Consider the following 21,339-nt stretch of genomic DNA (forward strand, 5'->3'; position numbering starts at 1 on the left):
TTATATGAATCTCAGCAAAAGAAAATTCTGATAATTTTCATTCCCCCAGCTAAGCAAATATAAGATTAGAGCTTTGGTTCTTTGCAGCAATGCTCTAAATGACTTCCTAAAGCTGTACAACAGTGATGCTTTATCTGGTACATAACCCAGGATACCTTCATGCCTCTTCTCTATAATGCACTACTGTATATTATATAGAATATGTGCTCCTATAGCATCCAAAACTCATAGCAGTCCATAAGATATGATGTATTCAATACGCAGATGTTACCAGTTGAATATCTCTATCTTGAGCCAGGCAGGATGGACCTGGAGTTTTTAGAGTGGATTGTAAAACAGGTCTAGATTGAATCCCATCAAGTCAGTGTTAGAAAGCCAACTAACCCTGGAAAGTAATCCATTTGTTATTCCCCAAAAAGTGTGCTGTTATGGAGAGAGCTGATTATAGACTGACAAACTATGGGTCCTCCTGGACTCATGACTCCTCTTTCACTTATAGATAGAGACCATAACCAGGAAAAGCTTTGCAAAATTACATGTTGTGTGCTAGTTGAGACATTTCCAGAATAAGAGGCTCTCCCCATAGGCACCCCTTCCTTTTTCAGTCTATTATCACTCACTATTTGTCAGGGTCCCTTTGAAGTTCAGTCAGAACCTTCATCTGATTCAGCAGACAATTGTGAGTTTATTGACTGCTGCTATGCAACACCTCTATCATCAGAAATGTGTTGGCTACCAGTCAACTTACAAGTGCAGTTCAAGTATGTTGTTGCTGGTGTTACCCTACTTGGCTCAAGGCCGGGATATCTATGAGTTGCAACTTTCTGCTTCCAATGAGAGGAAGCGTACTGATGGTCCTGCTACTAAGGAATTGTCCTCTGCAGGGTCCCTGTGATTGAACCTGCTTTGTAATGGTTCCTTCCTTTGAAATAAGGTAAAAGTACAGGTTCCCCCACACATGCATGCTAGTTGTCCCTGGCTCTAGGGGGTGGTGCTCATCTCCGTTTCTAAGCCAAAGAGCTAGCACTATCCCAAGACGTTTCGGTGATCATGTGGCCATCATGACTAAACACTAAAGGCACTGTTACTTTCCTACCAAAGTGGCCTCTATTTTTCTACTTGTATTTTTTATGTGCTTTCGAACTGCTAAGTTGGCAGAAGCTAGGACAAGCAACAGGAGCTGACGCTGTTACGCAGTGCTAGGGATTTGAACTGCTGAACTGCCGACCTTCTGATCAACAAGCTCATTGTCTTAGTCACTGAGCCACCATGTCCCTTTCCTTTGAAATAGCCTTCCATATTAAAGCTGTGAAGAGAGATGAACAAAAAATGTAGTACCTCTGAATGGTGGTACATATGCTTGGCTATAACTTTTTTTGATGAATGGAATTTGCCACTAATATGTAATCCTACTTTTGCCAGTATATCAAAACTACTCGGAGTCTTTGGAAATGAAACAGTGTATAAATGAAAGTCAATAAATAGAGAAACATATAAACAAAAGTAAATAAATAAATCTAGATGAAATAAAATGGGAAAATCAAGAATTAAATATTTACCAATAATATTTTAGGAATGTTTTTTTACATTTATAAATAATATTTTTGTTTAGCTATTTATTAAATTTGTATACCACCCATCTCTCTACCAAGTGCCTCTAGGCAGCTTACAATAAAACCATTACAGAATTAAAACATTGGAAAGTTAAAACAATAAAATTAATATTAAAATTGATAAAAGAAATGAATGTATAGACAGGGTGGAGATGAAATCTTCCAATACAGGGAAGACATTAAGCCCAAACATTTATATTTCTTTTTAATATCCTAAAAAACAACTAAATGTCCTTTGCTTGGTATGGTTTAGCTTTTATACATGTTATATTGAGCATTAATTGTGTAACGATTTCCTCCCATAGACCGATTAGATCTCACAGGTTAGGTCTCCTCCGGAGTCCATGGTCCATGCAGCACTACCTATAAAAGGGTTCTATTAAAATGTAATATTAGATGTTTTCTTATAGTATTGACAATTTATATAAGTGAAGGATCCATATGTTCCATAATTTATTATTTCCTTTTAAATCATTATTGAACATTTTATGCAATGTTGCATGGTTAGTGTGTAAAAAAGAAGTGAGTTTGCTTTGGAAAGTTTAGTTTTTTCAGAGGAACTGAAGTTAATTGCTTTTCACGTTGTTATGAGGCATGGTTTCCATCAGCTAATTTAGCACAACTTCAGATCTGAATTTTTCTAAATTATAAAATGATTCTTGTTAAACTGCTCTGCAGAAAAAGGAACGGACACATTTAATGTCTTTTGTACATTAAAGGAAAGGTTGGTTTAGTCATCCCACCCAATTCCCACTTCTCTTTTTAGATTATTTTTGTTCAAGGGGTGATTAGATTTCAGAACAGCAAGTGGTCAACTAATAAGGATTAGTAGCAAGGAGGTTTTGTTTAATTCAGTTTGTAAGCTGCTTTAGTCAGTGAAATCCCTTAAAACACTGAGATTATATTTTAAATGCTACCGACACACTATCTTGATGTCTCCAGCAGTAGATGGATTTTTAAAGCTTATTTTGAAAGAAGATTATGTATTCACGTATAGTGTATGCAAAACTATGGAATCTTAAAATTTCATGTACTGTATATCAATCACATGCAGCCTAATACTCTAAGATTAGATAGAAGATTTTAACAGATTTGCAAAGAGTTAAATGGTAGTCTTAAAATATTTAAGAAATTGTAGACATTAATAGGGGCAGAAAGGGGAAGAAGGAATTGTGTATCCAATTTGAAGCTTTTGAAGAAATCTTAAATGAGACATCTTGTTATTTCAGGATTTACGGGGGGGGGGTTCTTTCATTAATCTCTCTGCCTCCCACTTTCCTCTTTTTTATTTCTTTAAGAATGTAACATTTAATTTATGTTATCTTACACCGCCACACAGCAAGGAAGAATGTCTTGAATTCTGGATGCAATGGAGTTTGCCAAAGTTAACTTTTCAGCATGGAAAATGGTTGTGAACATGGTGTAGACATTTACAGGCACACAGGAATATTTCCTTTCCTAAAAGAAACAAGAACCTCCTTACAAATCAATCTTGCTTATGCCCTACCTTCAAGTTTCTTATCACTACATGTTTAACATTCTTGAGTGAATAGCAAATCTCATATCAAGAAGGAACCCATAGACACATTTATTTTACTACAAAAGGTAGCCAAGTTGGGTCACAAACATAAAATCCACCTATTAGCCCTGCTTAATTGATGACAGTCAAACATGCTGTATCTGTGAAACTCAGAAAGAGAGGCACAGGGGAACCGCGACTGTTTTCCTACTTGTACAGCTCTGCTTTGTATGACCATATACCTGTTTAAAAGTAGCTTTTCCAATTACCTGAACCTTGGAAAGAAGATTGTGCTAACGTACCTCTGAACAATTGATTTCCTCCTTTTTTTTCCTGCTGATATGGTCTTCTGCTTTGCGCAGCATAAGAAGATATGATTGTCCTCAAATATAGTTTGAATTTACCTAAGGCTAGGGCTTTTCAAATTGGGCACCAAAGGGAACTGCAGGAGGGCACTACATTTTTTAAAGCTGATTAGGATATGTGAACTAGGTAGTTTTATAAGAGGGAAATATTTAGAGCAGGGGTGTTAAACTCAAGGCCCAGGGGCTGGATCCGGCCTGCGGAGTGCTTAGATCTGGCCCACGGGACCACCCTGGAAATAGAAAAGGACTGGCCCATGGTGCCTCTGCCAGTGAAAACAGAGCTCGGGAGGGCTGTGTGCGGCACTCCAAACTCCATTTTCACTGGCAGAGGGTTTCAGGAGGCCATCACAGCCAAAAACAGAGCTCGGGAGCCCGTTTTCACTTGCGATGTTGGCAGGGGTGGCATTTAGCCGGTTCGCGCAAACTGGTAGTTCCAGTGATCAATTGGCCGCACTCACCCCTGCACTAGTCTGTCCTATATTTCCCTTGTTTGAAACCCAGCTGATAGACACGGCAGAGCGGATTGCTGCGCCTCAACTGTTTTACTCACTAGGGTTGCAGTAGAAGGTAAGTTTTAGAGCTGTTTTCAAATGCACTATGTGTGCGCATAGCACACATTTGGCGAGCTGGTTGTTACACTTGTTGAATCCCACCACTGGATGTTGGTAAATTATGCTTCACTAATATTTGAGTAATTAAGGATTATGTCAGGCCTGCAAGCTATCTTTTCTTTTTTGGACTTCAGGCCTGCCACACTTTCTATTATTTTACTATGCATTTTCTATTGTGGGAAAATGGGAGGGGAGATTATATGGAGTTGGGTGACATGTAGTCATAACAAAATTATTTCTAGAAAGCCAAGGTCATCCTTTGTCTCTGCACCTGGCCGGAACTGAATGGGTAAAAACTGCCAGCGTGGCAGTGGAAGATTGTACCATGTGATGGACTTGTGGGTGTAGGGCAGAGGTGGGTTCCTACCACTTCGCACCTATTCGGTAGAACCGGTTCGTCAAATCTACCGAACCAGTTAGAAGAGGTTCCACCAGTGGACCCGGAAAACAGGCCACACCTACAGAAGAGGTTCCAAAATTTTTTGAAACCCACCACTGGTGTAGGGGCAGGATCTTGAACTTTCAACTGGGTGGGGAAACCTGGAAGCTTTCAGATTCGGGTTTTCCCAGGTGTGCCCACATGGCTTTCTTAATAAATTGGAACTTTGAGGAATCCTTTGCCTCGGACTCTGGTTTACTTTTGGATGCTATTTGGAACCCTGACACGTTAGTCGGTTCCTTACTATTAGAGACATTAGGATCACAGAATATTTTTAGAGTGGTCTTTTGGGGTGGGGGAGAACTGTACAGCTCTTATTCTAGCATTCAGACCCTACTTGGTGTACTTGTTCACAGAAACAGTTATTCATCTTTTAGTCTGACAAGTTTTTCTTTGTGTAAGGTGGGCATTTTATAAATAAGCAGTCTCAGTGGCATTGCACAGTCTTTGTGCAAGTTCCACATTGCTGTGGCTGTGGATCTCATGGATTTTAGAATTAACATTACAGAGTGGAGTCCTGAATGTTATTTGCATGAAGTTCACGCCTGATTGGGGTAATAACGTGGGAAGCTTAATTTCCTCACCATCTTTTTTTATTTGTCTCTTTCTATCTCTCTTTCTCATCATTTAGGAGTCCTGTGTTAGTGTTCCCATGCATTCATCATCATGTCATTTGCCTGGATTGTTTTCACCTCTACTGTGTGACTATGTTGAACAATCGCCAGTTTGTCCACGATCCTATTGTTGGGTATTCATTGCCATGTGTGGGTAAGTTATTCACTAGTGCTTTTTTATTCCCTTGTAAAGTAATACAATTATTTTACAAACAGTAGAAGGAAAGTGCTGGTTTAAAAACCAAATACTCCTGTGTCACATTTTGAAGATAAATTAATAATGTCGAATAATGTTTTCTCTTAGCATTTTCTGCCTTTGGCTCATCTTTGCTGTAAGAACTCAGTTGTAAAGTGTGTTTCTTTTATAAGTACATACCTACATGGTTTGGTCTAAAATGTCATCATCAAGTGTAAAATGGTAATAGTGTAAAAGTGCTAGACATGGAATTACAGAGATAAATGATAAATGACTTTCATTTTTCATGTTCTGAGTCAACTACAGGAAGTTAAACTTCATTCAATAACTTCATCTTTTCTAGTTAATTCACTTTTGAATTAAATTCAGAATAATAATCCAAACATTTGTTGGTTAGAACATCTCTGATTAACTAAGTTAAAAAATGAAGGTATATGCAATCAAAAATCCACAATTGAGAGGAAAAAAATTTCTGATGAGGCAACCAAAAAAAAAGACAAAATATCTTTTTAAGGGGGCAAAGTTGCTTATTTTCTGAAATAGATTTATAGAGAAAAGTAAAATCTCTCTTAATTTTTAAATGTGGTCCAAAGTGTATTGTTTTACACAAGGTATTAATTAATAGCTATGATATCATTTCTTAGAACTATAACTTTGCTAATTCTAAAAGTTACTTTATTTAATTGTTTTCAATGAAAACTGCAGGTGCTTCAGTTCAGGTGAAGCCCCTGAAAAGCATATTGGTGTCTGTAGGTTTTGTCCAGAACATGATAAAGACGATTATCTCTCAGTAGCCTTCAGGCATTCAAAAACCTTCATGCTACAGAAGAAAATGTGGTTTCCCCATTCACACTGTTTAGTTTGCTTAAATGTGCAAATTAGCACTGTTGATTCTATTGTTGTTTTGACAAATTTATGAAGCATAATCATCATAGACAGCAGTTTTCATTAACATTTGACTTTCTGCTTCTGAAATTATCTAGGGACTGTATTGCAGAAATTAAACAACACGCACACACACATACACACACACATACACAGCTTTGATTATATCAATCTGAAGGTCAAAACAACTGCACCATACTTGACTGGATGGTTGTAACAGTATTTATGGATAAATAATATATAAGTTTGGTTTGAATTTTAATAAATGTTTAACCACTCTCAATTTTTCAAATATCGATGCATGCTCATAAATGAAATCACCATTTTATGTAATTTAAAAACTGCACAAAATTATGCATATTAAAAAGGATGAAGACTATTGCAAAATTAAGAATGGAAAAGTTAGAAAATGTAGTGGAACTAAATAGGTTCATTTATATGTCATCAAAGATGTAGAGTCGTTTAGATCAAATTTTCAGGGACTCATTTATTCCACACTAATAGATCTATTTGTGACTCATGTAACTCAACAAAAAGGTTATTATACATAGAAGAGATATAGAAGGTGAACATTCATTTGACTTTTAACAATATATAATGTTGAGTTTGTCCCATTCTGTAATTTCTGACTTTATGTACCTGCCTGCTTCTCCCTTTTACTCTTCTATTTTTGTCATTTTCCTATAGTCTTCTGTTTGACTGATTGTGCCTAGGATCAGAGCAGTTGTCCATCACTACTGTAGCTAGAGTTGTTCTTCATATTTATAGATACAAAAAGGTATTTATTAGCATCTCTTACACTGTCCTTTTTGACAAGAAGTGACAAGATTGAACCTGGACTTTTCTGCATACATGCCATGTAATTTGCTCTCAACACCAAACAGGAAATAGGACTGGTCATATAACATGCAATTGTTTTAATTTGAGAATACAAATTGAGGTTTACATTTGGTTAAATAGCAAGTTTAAGTTGCTTAGAATCATATAAAAGTCCAATGGTTTCTATATAAATCAAACAAAAATAAATTTTAAAATAAATATTCAGGTGGATCTATGGCAGAATTACAATTCCATGTTAATTCTGGATTAACACTGAATATTTGTAGAAGCTGGTCTAGTATTTGCTTTTTTTTATTAAGAAAAGCACTTCAGATACTCTGATCTTTTGCTATGGTACAATGATCTATTCCATTTTTCTTATAGTGCCCTACATTAATGTGATTCTATGCATAGAGGTTTCTGTCACTGCTGACCTCTAAATATCTTTGAAATAATTAATACAGTGCTTAGAAGGATAGAGACTTGCATATGCATGAAAGCCGATTTATAGTTATCTCACTGGTAAGAAGGGTACTGAAATTTTCAGCGAAAAATGAGCTTTATAGAGAGATATGCAGCATATTTTAATGCAAGCCCTACCCCCTTATGCAAAAATAGGATAATAATATGGGATTACAACCCACAAGGGAACATAAACCTGATGTAAGATGGAAATGCTAAGAAAAGAAGTGGGGTGGGGAAGAAGGGAATGTAAACCCTCATGTTGCTACAGGCATTTTAGGGTGGCAGGGACTTTGCATCCTATTATTCTTGCATGGTAAATCATATTTTGTGACATGCTCCAAAGAGCTGTGAGAAGAAAGCATTACTATGAAAATTGCAAAACGAAGGGGGAAGGGATTGTACCTAAAGATTTCCATGGCTATATTAATATATAATCCAAGTTACCATTAGTTACTGTTGAAATTGCTACAAGAAAAGAACAAAGATAACTACTGTTTTAAAGATTTGTAAGAACACCAGTGGGATTTGATGAAAGCCGTATGTTTTAGAGTAGCGTTTCTCAGTTTTAATCACTTTAAATTGTGTGGGTTTAGCTTTCCGTAATTCCACAGCTAGTATGAAGTCCACACATCTGAAAGTTGCCAAAGTTGAGAAACACTGTTTTAAAGGAGATCTACACATTAAGATCTTTGTATGTCTATTTTTGTGGAAGACAAATATGAAATGATAGTTTCAATTATGTCTAGTAATTGAATTATGTTCACACAATCATGTCTAGTAAAGGGAGCCGAGGTGGCGCAGTGGTTAAGGTGCAGTACTGCAGGCCACTTCAGCTGACTGTTATCTGCAGTTCAGCGGTTCTAATCTCACCGGCTCAGGGTTGACTCAGCCTTCCATCCTTCCGAGGTGGGTGAAATGAGGACCCAGATTGTGGGGGCGATATGCTGACTCTGTAAATTGCTTAGAGAGGGCTGAAAGCCCTATGAAGCGGTATATAAGTCTAACTGCTAAAAGCGTCCATGGTAATAATAGAGTGGCCACTTGTGTATAGAGATTGTAAATACTCCAAAAAATTCAAAGAGCCAGTTTGGTGTAGTGATTAAGACATCAGGCTTAAAACCGGGAAAATGTGAGTTCTAGTCTTGCATTAGGACAAAGCCAGTTGGTTGACCTTGGATCACTCTTCTTCTCTTAGCCCTAGAAAGGAGGCAGTAGCAAACTACTTCTAAAATCTTGCCAGGAAAACTGCGGGGACATGTCTGGGTAGGCATCAAGAGTCAAAAATTCTCTCAAAGGGATGCATGCAGACATGCACAATAATATCAAGGATATTAACTAATTGTATTTATCAGAAACCCATAAGGTCAGTTAATATTACAGGCAGTAGGAGCAGCAATCATACAAAGCTTACAGTATATTTTAATGATGCAAAGGCAGGGTTTATTTCATTTATCTCCTACATATTGTGAAATCCTTCTTTCAAATACTTTTCATGTCCTTAGTAAGAATTAACTGTAGTTGACACACTGTTCAGGAAGAATTTAGGACCATTCTTTCACCTAGTGGTTTGAGATGGTCCTACTATTTCCATGATTTTGGACCAAGCATTGCAGTTTAAAAAATCATACCTAATGAAACTCCTCATCCCTTCTTCTTGCTTTTTCATTTGAACAAATTGTGTCAGATACTATACTGCAGCCAAGATAATCATTGCCTTGTTGTGAAAAGAACTTGAGGTCATCTATACTTTGAGTATTATAGATAGGAAAGTCCATGAGTTTTATGAACCAATGTAATTCCCAATGTTTAATTGATTAGTTTAATAGTCCAAGTATATTAGTTTGTCATTTTTTTCTCGCATGCACAAGTCTACTCAGAGTTTCTGTCCCAATTTTCATTGGGTTCAATTTAAAGCCCTCTAAGTCATGTTTAATCAACTTTGGCCAAAGATTTGTAAACTACAGCTCATTCATGCCAAAAGTGTAATAAAGAACTTGGTTCCAGAAGCACATTTTCTCTCATCAACATGACAGAGTGCATAATTTTAAAGTCTTATTGGAACTGTCTTTACCTGGAGATACGTTTTCAGTTCTTGAAGCTGAGTTTAATTTGAAATCTTAGGTGAGAGTGAGAAGCATTTCAACTTCATTCAAATTTTATAAACATTTGCTTGTTTATAAAATGAATGTGCCACCCATTCCAAGTAATTCTGGGTGGCTTCCAATTGATTACTTAGTTATCCATTCACAACTAGAAACGTTTTATGAACAGGAATACTATTCAATTGAGAAACTCATTTCCATATATTTTCCCCCTATAGTCTACTTCGAATAGACAAACTTCAGGGACTTTTAAAACTGTGAACATAGACTTGCACGTTCTCTATTAATATTCCAGGACTTGCTTTTTGATCCTCTGGTCTCTTGCATGGCATCGTTGGTGCATCACAGACCAATGAAGGATGGTCTCCTTTGACTATGAGTTGGCTTTAATTAAATTTCTACGTCTGGAAAATGAAAATCTAATTTTCTTTTTGACATTTTCTATATTACTACTTAGACAAAATTATGAAAATAATTAATCCCTGTGGTGCAGACAGCGGCATTATAAGAAGTACAAAAATATTGCATATAAATAATACCACTAATCATCAATCTAGTATAATTTATTGGTGTAAGTTCTTATTACAAATCTTAAATCAAATTTGTTCTTTAAGTTGCAAATCTGTCATGCTGTAAAGATGGCATTATTTCTCTTGGCTAGATTGGAAATATTTGCATATATTGCTAAAACTCCACCCATTCACTTCTCTAATTCATGAACCCTGGGCTGACATAAGTCCACTTCCCATTCCTTCCACTGGGTAGACTGAAGAAGGACTTTTTAAATCTCATAGTTTATATCAGCCTTTCAAGTTATGTTAGCCTAGAAAACCAATGCCATGTATCCTGTTTCCCTGAAAGTAAGACCTCCCTGGATAATAAGCCCAATCAGGCTTTTGAGCACATGCACTAAATTAAGCCCTCCCATGAAAAAACCCCTCCCCAAAAATATTGCAACACAGAAGCAGCCATGAGGTGACATGCTCGCTGCCTCCTGCACCTCAAAAATAAGACTATCCCGAAAATAAGGCCAAGTGCTTATTTCGCGTGTGGAAAAAAAAATAAGACCCTATCTTATTTTCAGGGAAATACGCTACTATAGATCAATACTTTTACTACAAAATACAATTAAATAATCTTGCAAGTCTTAATAGTCCTCTTTCCCATTAATATTTCTGTGAACTAGGGAAAGGCTTGTTTGAGCCTTTTACTACTAATACTGCACATTACATTCTTGCTAACACTGCACATTGCATTACACCCAGATTCAGGACCTTCAGGACTTTTATCTGATAAGCTCTTCTTCCAGTGCCATTCCTGATGCCCTTTTCAGTTAACCTAAATATTTTTTGGGATGTTTCCTAAATTAAGTATTCTGAAAACTGGGTTGTTAAGCTAATCAGAGTATGCTGTAAACCAGGGGTCCCCAACCCCCAATCCATGGACTGGCATCAGGTCGCAGCATGCAGAAACCAGGCCATGCAAACAAGCTAATCCCCATCCATGGGATGCAGGCAGCATATGAAACCATGGCCCCTCCAGTCCGCAGAAAAATCTCTGTTCACGGAACTAGTCCCTGGTGCCCAAAAGGTTGGGGACCACTTTTGTAAACAATTATCTCCAGTGCCAATAAGTTCATATCTAGAAAAGTTAAAATTACATGTTGCTCCTGGCCCATGCATAGATGAAAGAAAGAAAGAAAAACCCTAAGATTTACAGTACTGTGGTTGGAAAAGAAAGCAATGTGGTGGAAGAAAGAAAACAATCTGTTCAAGGCAATGCTTTCTGTCTGGAGGCACAGAGAGTGATGCTTCCCTTGGAAAAGTCTTCTTGGAACTGATCCTACATTTGAAAAAAGAAATCCTTCTGGGTAGGAAAGACACAACCAGACTGACAAAGGTTCAGATGTTTGGGCCAGTAAAGTAAGCAAAGGTTCTTAGTCCATAGATAGAAGACATCCAGGCCAGCAACTAAGTGAATTAAGTTGTTGGCACTGTGCTCCAATGGGGGCACATTTTAAAAAAAATAAAAAATAAATTTTGAATTTTTTTTTTTAAATCATTTTTTTTTCTTCAAATTTGGCACTCGTTTGACTTGGAACCCTAGGCGAACATTTAATTTAATTTGCCTGTATGATTTGACCATCCCTTCTGTGTATGGTTTATCTTCCATCCCCTGGGTTCAGCTGATGCTCGTTACTCCTAAGGAACCGTTTTCTCCCTAGGAAGCTCGAGTCCTTTTGTTCCACTTTCATTGTGTTATTTTTCAAGATGGTCTGCATCCAGTGCTGTCTTCTGCTCAGAGGCTGCACAACTGGGCCAGGATTAAGCAATGCTGTCAGTCAAGAGAATAATCCCAGACTCTGTGCTGTCATTCTTCAATTCTCTCAGGAGAGATGCAGGCAGTTGTGGCAATAGTGCAAATTGATCCTTTAGCATTACCTGGAACATTTAAAACAGAGAAGAGCTTTTGTTCCTTGCTTGAACACTTTTTAGTGTCTAATTCATCCTGAGAGTTAAAATACAAAAGGGAAAATCTCCTCTCTCTTTTTTTGCAACATCTTTTCTCCTTGGGGACTTTCTTACATTTTATTCCACAATATCAACCTAGGTAAACAAGACTGAGGAATCTAGTGGGACCAAACTCAGCCTGAGATTGTTTGGTTCTCATCCTTTTAACTATTCCATCAAGCATACATATCCCATAATATAGGCAGTATCAAACTTGGTCTGTATTGAAATAAAAAACTACCAAGAAACCTTAGGTTATAGACTAGATGGATAGGTTAAAAATAAGAAGAAAAAGACATTGATTCCATAGTGCTGTAAAGAAAATTGTATGAACATGCTTTCTTAGTCAACATGAGTTGAGTTCAATTGGAGGGAGGTGTTTTTTGTTTTTTTGTTTTTTGTTTTTTTAATAAAGACTAGGAATGGTTCAGTTCATCAGAAATGCTGCTGGAAAATGTGTTCTGGCCTTTTTGTTTCCTTCTTAGATTTTTTAATTGTCTCTTTTGAATAGTTTATTTCTGTTTCTACTGATAGCTGATGGGTCCAAGCCAACTCCAAAACTGCTAGGGAATTCCTGGATGCTTATAAACAGAAGAAACCCCACACCCATCAGCCCTGATTATGGTACCTGGTTAGGTAATAAAGCAAACAAACATGTTCAGAGAACACCAAGGACTCTGCAGTTCAACCCTGGCCTACATATGTTGTCTTCGATTTAAGCTTCGGGTTTAATTACTGCATGGACTAATGCAAAGAACTATTTCAGTGTTTTATTTCTGTTGCACATATAATGTTGATGAAAGGATTGTCATGGAGTGAAAGAACTGAGCTCCTTAGTTAAATAGTGGAACTGTCAGAAAGTGATTTTGTTTTTTCATAGTTCTTCGCCCTCTAGAAATATAAAGCTTTAGAAAAGATGGGTATTTCACAGGTGTACTTAGTAATATGCTAGGAGGGAAACAGCATTTTCCAGAGATACTGAAATATAATTTTCAAGTAAACAATCATTTTTAGGAGGGAGCTGAAACCTTTTTTGATTATATATTTAACTCCTTGGAGCTATTCCGGACTCTTGGGAAACAGCATGCATGTTGAAAAGGTATCTAATAATTATTTGCTAGATAGCAGCTGTGTGGAAAGCATTTATTTGTCTTCCTTAGACAATTAAATTTAAAAAGAATAAGGTAGATAAACAACTGTCTGATCCACGAGGCACAACAGATTCAAAAGTAATGTTAAACTTATGATGTGACATGTTAACTGAAGGGGGAGGGATTACAGAACAGAAGTACGCACATATGAAATTCAGTACGTTTTTAGTATTATTAGAAGAGTTATCATTGGAAACTGTCTACTGGAAATCACTCCCATCTACCACTCTGGTGTTAAGGGAGCTACTAGGTAGTATCTGCAAATTATTAGAATGATCTAGTAGTTAAGGGACCAGGCTAGAAATCGGGAGACTGTGAGTTTTGAAGGTATAATTTTTGTCAGTTATAAAAAATTGATTTTTTTAATGTCTAAGGCAGAATTAGAACTCACAGTCTCTTGGTTTTTAGCCTGATGCCCTAAACCAACTGAGTTTCAGATTAGACTTTACCTGTAGGAAAATAAGAGGCTGAAAATTTCAAGTGCTGCATAAGAACTGCAGCATTTTTTCTTATTTCCGTAAAAGTAATTTGCTTATACACTGCATTTTCCTTGGATTTCTGCAGAAATTGTGAATCCTTATCACACTGAATATGCACTTTTGCTGCCAAAGTCTTATACAGAGTTGTACAAATGGCCAAACTCTTCTGTATTTTAATTATTCTATGTCCTGTCTCCATTTATTTAAAGATTGATAAGACTGTCCAAATCAGATCTTATAATGACTCTGGGTGGTGTTCAGCATAAAAACACACTAATAATGATAATAATTTTTTTTTATTTAAAAAAACTGACAAAAAGAAGCAATATATAAATGCAAATGCTACATCACCTCCTGGCACCACCTGGCAACATGGGCAACATATAAATTTCATAATAAATACAAATTTTAAAAAACGAACAGTATAAAATGGCAATCAAGCATAGAAGAAAACAAACTTCTTAGTGGGACTCTCATTCAGCAGCCCCTAATGCCTGGGGAAAGAGCCAGATCTTAAGGGCTCTCCTAAGGACAAGGAGAGTTAGGGGCCTATTGTATATCAGGAGGTGGGGGGGACAGATTGTACTAGAGAGCAGGGCAACCACAGAAAAGGCTGGTCTTTTAGTTTCCATAACAGGACATGATGCCCTCCCTGTGGAAACATCTTGGCCAGGCAGATGTTCTTTCAGTCTCTCAAGTAACCTGATTCAATGCCGTGTAGAACTTTGAAGGTACTGACCAGCAATAAGAATTGCATTCAGAAGCCCATCAGAAGCCAGTGCATCTCACAGAGAAGCAGCATTATGTGGACATAAGAAGATGCACCCATAACTACATTCTGGATTAATTGAGGCTTCTGGAAGTTTTTTAAGGGCAGATCTATTTATAGCACATTGTGCTATTCCAATTTTACCTAATCCTAGTCCATTTTTCTTAGATTATCAGCCAGTGGAGTGAAATGTGATTGTCCTAGTACTCCAGTGCCATCTTCTTTATAGTCTTAGAACATATTTCTTGACTATATGCCAGATCTTGGTGTATTTTGACAGTTATGATTGACTTATTGATAAGCCTATTAATTTAGTTTTGAAGGAATAGACATTTCAGCATTGATCTTTCTAAAAATGCAGGTAGAGAAGGGGGAGGTTGAAAATGTCACCATACCCAATTTGCAGCTCTTTGGAATCAACAGTCATTTCAAACTTATTAGCTTTACCCATTATTAGGGAATATAATTCAATTAGCACTTCAGGTCTATACAAAGAAAAGAAATTTCCCCAAGGAATAAATGTATTACTGAATAAAACCCCCAAAGGAAGTTATATCCTGTCTTTAACCACTAAGTAAACACTGTAGGCCTATTTAAATAATACAAAGAAAATTTGTTGGCACTTTACATTTTTCAGCAAGTCAATATACAAAGACTCAGGTGTTCTTTAGAATTTTGGCCAGTGCTGTTGAGTTATTGTTTTCATAAATCATTTCTGAACAAATGTTTGAACTAAATGTACTATTAACATTCAGCACCTGGAAAGGCAATAATTGTAAAGGAATATTAGTTGTTTCAGATCAAACTGTCAATTATTCCAGTATATGCCACCAAGTGTCCACATCTTTAGGTATATTACTATTAGCTAATTTTCTCCCATTCTTACAGATGTTTCCTGTCTTTCATTCTTTTATACCTGTACAGGGCGTACAGCTCTGCTGCAGCTTTTGTATGTCTCATCTTTGAGGGAGCCTGAATGATATGCTGGCTAAAGTGCTGTACTAATACTGGAGAGATTTTGCTTTACTATAAATAGGGCTTGCATTTTATATTTGGCATTCCTAATGGCTTCCTAATTCTTATTTACTAATCAAACAGCTGTGTCCATGACTTGCTTCTTGCAAGTCTTCAGGTATCGGCCAAGAAAAGCCTGACCCAAGAGATGCTTACCTCTTACTCAAGTTGAATGGGAGCCTAGCCTTATGTATATGTGAATGTAATTACAAATTGGTGATATTGTTTCTGGATTTATTTGGAAAGATAGGTATAATAAAGACTTTCCTGAGTCAAGTTGAATCCCTTTAATGATTTCATGGGTATGTCTACAATATGTAGTTTTCTTGGCAACATTGTGGCAGTATTTGGGCTCGCCTTTTCTTAGGACATTTTTGCCATTTCTTAATCTCACCTATAGCGCTACATTTCCAAAAGGTCTTCCCTCCAAGGACCAAAACTGACCTTGCTTAGCTGTTCTGAATTAATAAAGAATAATATGTGCTACCACTTGAGCTGAATAAAAAGAGAAAATGGTACTCCTGATCTCAGGAACAAGTGTTAGTTGGTATATGAGTTCTTGTTCTGCCTTAGGCATGAAGCCAGCTGGATGATTTTTGGTCAGTTCACTCTCTCAGCCCTAGGAAGGAGGCAAGGACAACTCACTTCAGAAAATATTGCCAAGAAAACTTCAGGATCTTGACTTCAAGATGAGTTTGAAGACGTACAGACACAATCCCAAAAGCGCTCTTTTTCTCCTCCCTGTCAGAAAGGAAAAAATATAGACTTATCAATTCATATCTAACATGTCATCTTTACAATTCATCATTTTGAAGTCTGTTTTATTTTCTTTAATCAGGAATTTATGATTGTTAAAATATGAAAATTAACATTTAAAAAATATTTCTCAAAAATGTATATATTTCTAGGTTTGCTTAAAAAATTGATTTGCTTAGAAATATAAAAAATACAAAATCTAACATAACTAAACTCTAGCCCACAGAAGTGTTGATTAGGAGAACTATTCGAGCATTTCTGGCTCTGAATAATTGTGTGCTTTCCACCTGAAATGTATGCTTGTTAATCAATCAATCAATTTTTATTCAGTCATTGCCCAGCAAAATGCTTGTCAATTATTAGTTAACAGCACAACTCAAAACCACAGTTTCCCAGCCAGATAACTTTCAGATGTAGTCAATCACATGAAGAAAATGTCAAACTGGAGAACTGCTCCAAGGTTTGAAACCCAATCTTTTATTTGTGGTAGCTGATTTTAATAATAGAAACACTTTTACATATTTTGCCATAAAACATATTTGTGATTTCTGCCATTTTGTTTTAAGGGATGAATCAAGGAAAGAAACTGGTAAATGCACTGTGAGATATCTTCTGACTACTATGTTAGACATGAGGTCAGGCTGGAAAAATGAGCCCTGCATTGAGATATCAGGGAAGGAAACAATACATTTCCTTGTAGTTTCTATGACTGTACTGTGTTTATATAACATGGGTTATGTGTACCAATTGGTGCCATAAAGTATAGGGTATCCAGTAACACTCTTCTGGTTTTGTCTCAGTCATCAAGATCATAGGAGTTTCAAAGAGTTGAGACACTTCTGGTTTTGCTTTATTTGACTTATAACTTGGTTTCGGTCCTGCACAAATCTGTTCAGGTGAATATGCAAATGGAATATCCTTTTATGTGCATTTATAGGCATCACTATAGTAAGGTGGAATTCTATAGAATACCATAGATTTTAGTGAACTTGAAAATATCTGATAAAGATATGAGAAAGAAAGCCAGTAAAAAACACAGCCAAAATTTTATCTGCCTTTTCTTAATAACTGTTTCATTTCTTCACACTGTTAATTTATTTTGTTTCCCAATCTTCTTTCTAGAGCTCCACCAAATTTCATTAAGTTCTGCTATTTTGCACAGTAAATAGCCATGAAAATGCCATGCTATTTAGTACAAATCCTTTGTCCCCTGCTAACATCTTCTATTACAGCCATCTAATTACCGTGCTCGGCAGTAACCTTTTGGGACTTTTGTAGGCAATTAGAACTCCAGAGCTTTCCCTCAACAGTCCAGGAAAGACCTTTAACTAGGAAGGATTATATGATACTAATATTTTCACAACTATACAGATAACTCTTTCAATTAATAATTGGCAGCAATGGAGAAAATTACTAAGGTGTGTGTTAAAGAAAAACTATGTAAATAGTGAGTTTTCATTGGTATCTAATCATGTTTGGGTTTCTCAGCACTGTCACAATACTTGAACTAGATAGTTGTATATGGTTCCTTTTTCTACCCTTGCACATTTCTGACCATATTATGTGTTCAATGTATTCTGCCTCATACACTACCAGATTATAATTCTATTTTGTTGCTAATAATTTCTTTTATATGGGGAGTGGAGGAGAATCACTTTGGAAGGGCTCATTGGGCAGGTAGATTAGAAACGTCGGGCCATTTTCTTTCCCTTAAATTGCAGATGGGGATAATATCCAATATCCATTTATCATAATATACATAGTTTGATTAAATCCTCTCTCAACTGCTATAGGAGTGACTTTTTGTGCTTTGTGAATGGATATAGAAATTACCAAGAAGTTTAGTACTAAGTAAAGAGTTGTCTTGTTATAGTCTTATTCTGTTAAGGGAGAAATTTAATCTGGAATTTGCTGTAATTAATGTAGAATAAGCATGTTAAAATCCCAGCATTTTAAACACATTTTTAGAATGTGATATTCCTCTGAAATTCAAACACATTATAATTGCCATAATTTCTGCTAGTTAGTTCAGCAACTCAGATTCTCTGAACCCAAGATTCATAGCGAGATAATGTTTAAAACGTTTCCCTATAAAGATGGCCTTTAAAATGCTTATCTTCCCTTTTTCATTTAATGACAAAATATGTCTCAATTAGATTGTATGGCAGAACTTCTGAGACCATAAGATGATCGTTATAGAACTGTAATGGGGTAGGTTTATCACTGTCATCCTCAAGTGTTTTTTTTTAAGCAGAAGCATAGATACTACTACACCTAACCCAGAGATACCTGTCTTAAGAAGGAAAAAATGCCATGACGATATTTAGCGTGAGTATTTATTTGCAGAAAAATGATTGTTTTATACAAATATGCAAACTAGAAATCAGGGAATTAGCACATACCTCACCTGTTGCTTAGGTGGACTCCTTGTAGTTGCTGTAAATCCCATCCTATTGCAAGGTGTGGGAATTGAATTTTAATTGAATTTGAAAATACGTCTACTATTAGAAATGAAGTCCATACAGGCTATGCACTTAAAGGCCAAACTGTCCTTGTAAATAAAAATATTATAATATACTGGAGATGCTTTAGTTGTTGTATTTATGGGAGGGGGAGTGCTTTGGTATTAGGCGAAAGAGGGTCTGATTCTTTCCCTACTTCCTCATTTTCCAATTGCCACTTCAAATAAGTTGTTTTTCCTTCAAGAATAGAATAGAATAACAGAATTGGAAGGGACCTTGGAAGTCTTCTAGTCCAACCCCCTGCTTAGGCAAACCCTACACCACTTCAGATAAATGGTTATCCAATATCTTCTTAAACATTTACAGCTGGAGCATTCACAACTTTTGGAGGCAAGTTGTTCCACTGATTAATTGTTCTAACTGTCAGAAAATTTCTCCTTAGTTCTAAGTTGCTTCTCTCCTTGCCTCTTCTTTGTGGCAGCCCCTGAGATATTGGAATACTATTATCATGTCACCCACAATCCTTCTTTTCATCAAAGCAGACATACCCAATTCCTGCAACCGTTCCTCATATGTTTTAGCCTCCAGTCCCCTAATCATCTTTATTGCTCTTCTCTGCCCTCTTTCTAGAGTCTCAACAACTTTTTTACATTGTGGCGACCAAAACTGAATGCAGTATTCCAAGTGTGGCCTTACCAAATATGACCTACAGTATCATTATAAACTATTTGAGGAACAATGTAGGCAGGACAAAAATGACGAAGCCTTTCTTCTTAAGCCCTTCTCCTTCTCCCCCCCAAGAGACACAAAAAGAATTCTTAGGGTTCATTATTGTTATGCAGAGCTCAGTTAATTCAGACGCTTGCTTTCATGGTTTGTGTTAAATGTGTGATCAGCAGGCACATGTAATGAGTAATTGGTCTCTTTGTGTAGTGATTTCCCCCTGTCATGTACAGAAGTGCATCTGTGTATTGTAAATTTTCCTTTGGCTGTACTGTAGATATGAAAGAAGCTTGAGTGCTATGGCTACAGCAATCTGTTGCTCTGGATGAAGATATGAGAATGGTTTGGATGGAGCTACGCTCTTTCTGAAATACCAGCTGCACCGTTTGAGAGTTCTCTAGGATTTTGGCAGCACCTCTGGATATGCAGGTGCCATTGTTTATTAAGGATGCTTTTAATGAACTTCAGCTGGCTTGCCAGATGCATTTCTCTGCAGATCAAATAGCCCCATTCATATCCATACCAGATTACCACAATATATTCTGTGTTGGAAGCAGCATTCATATAAAATGCCATTGCACAGTTGCTTGGAAGGCCAAGAGGTTGAAGCATATAATACCACTTCTCTGCCAATGCATTGCAGAGCCCAAATTAAACTGCTGGTGTTGTTTTTAACCAACTTAAAATGTGAGGCTAAATTATTTAAAGGACTTCTTATAACCATATGAACTTTCCTTAGCCGTAAAACCCTAGTTTGCTTGCCTAGTAATAGGAAATATCAAGATAATGTTTTTGTGTCATCCTTGTAAAATATCCTAACAGATTATTTTTAAAGGTTTAGTTCTACTTTTAATTGATGATGGTCCATATTTTATATTTAATACATTTGATTTATATAAATACATATACTGTACCATAATTAATAGAACTATCTGTCTATCATGTCTTCAGAATTTTTTGTTGTTATTATTTAAGTTCTTAAAGGCAGCATAAATATTTTGGAATAAGTAAATAGTTTAACTGTTGTGGCTTAGGAAGCTCGTCAACATGTAGACAAACAACCACAAATCCTCTGTGCCTCTAAAATAACTGCCAAATTGTTACCGGGGTAGGCAAAGCTCTTGGGCTGACAAGGAATTTTATTTGGAAGCAGAATGGAAGAAGCTGAGAGACTCCCGGGTTTTAAAAAAACTGAATAAATCTAAATTTATACACAGTTTTACCTCCCACTTGCTATTATATCGCTTTCAAATGGATAGGGTAAGAAAATTGGCAGCTGCTGAATGAAATCATTGTTAAGATTGTTATTAAATAGGGAAACTGAGAACCTGCACATCTAAGGAGCTCTCATTATTTTTAAACTAATCCGTGAAAATCAGAATTCATCCTGTCAAACTGGCCGAAATAAGCAATAGATATTGCAACAGACAATGGCAAATGTGGTATTTTCATTCTATAAATCTTTCCATCCCAGAATTAAAATGTTAATGAATCTGGCTGGTCTTCGGTCCATAGTTTCAAAGTGTTTTCTTTCTACTCCAAAAATCTGGGCTTTTCTTATTTAGCTGTAGGTTTATCTCTGCATGGAAATGAAATTCTGAATATCTCTGCTGACTTTGTTTGATTGTAAGTCATAAAATGTGACCATTTGGGACCCCAAAAATATTATAATGGAGTGCATTTTTGAAAAAAACCATAATTTTCTTTATTGTTGTGTGTTTGCACATTTAGGTAGTCCTCAGCTTACAACCACAACTGAGTCCAAATTTCTGTTGTTAAATGAGACATTTGTGAAGTGAGTTTTGCCCCTTTTTACAACCTTTCTTGCCACAGTTGTTAAGTGAATC

General features: G+C 36.4%; 1 protein-coding gene across 1 annotated transcript in view; it reads left to right on the forward strand.

Moving 5' to 3' along the window:
- PRKN (parkin RBR E3 ubiquitin protein ligase) overlaps positions 1-21,339 on the forward strand; it is a 785,743-nt gene that overhangs the window by 532,603 nt on the left and 231,801 nt on the right. The window contains exon 7 of the mRNA XM_014068674.2: positions 5,179-5,315. Within this exon, the coding sequence (XP_013924149.2) occupies positions 5,179-5,315 (137 nt within the window). The remainder of the gene's footprint in view (positions 1-5,178; positions 5,316-21,339) is intronic.

The sequence above is a fragment of the Thamnophis sirtalis genome, unplaced genomic scaffold (assembly GCF_051295495.1).
Source record: "Thamnophis sirtalis isolate CommonGarterSnake01/CBP01778 unplaced genomic scaffold, rThaSir2_p1.2 scaffold_6, whole genome shotgun sequence".
NCBI lineage: Eukaryota > Metazoa > Chordata > Lepidosauria > Squamata > Natricidae > Thamnophis > Thamnophis sirtalis.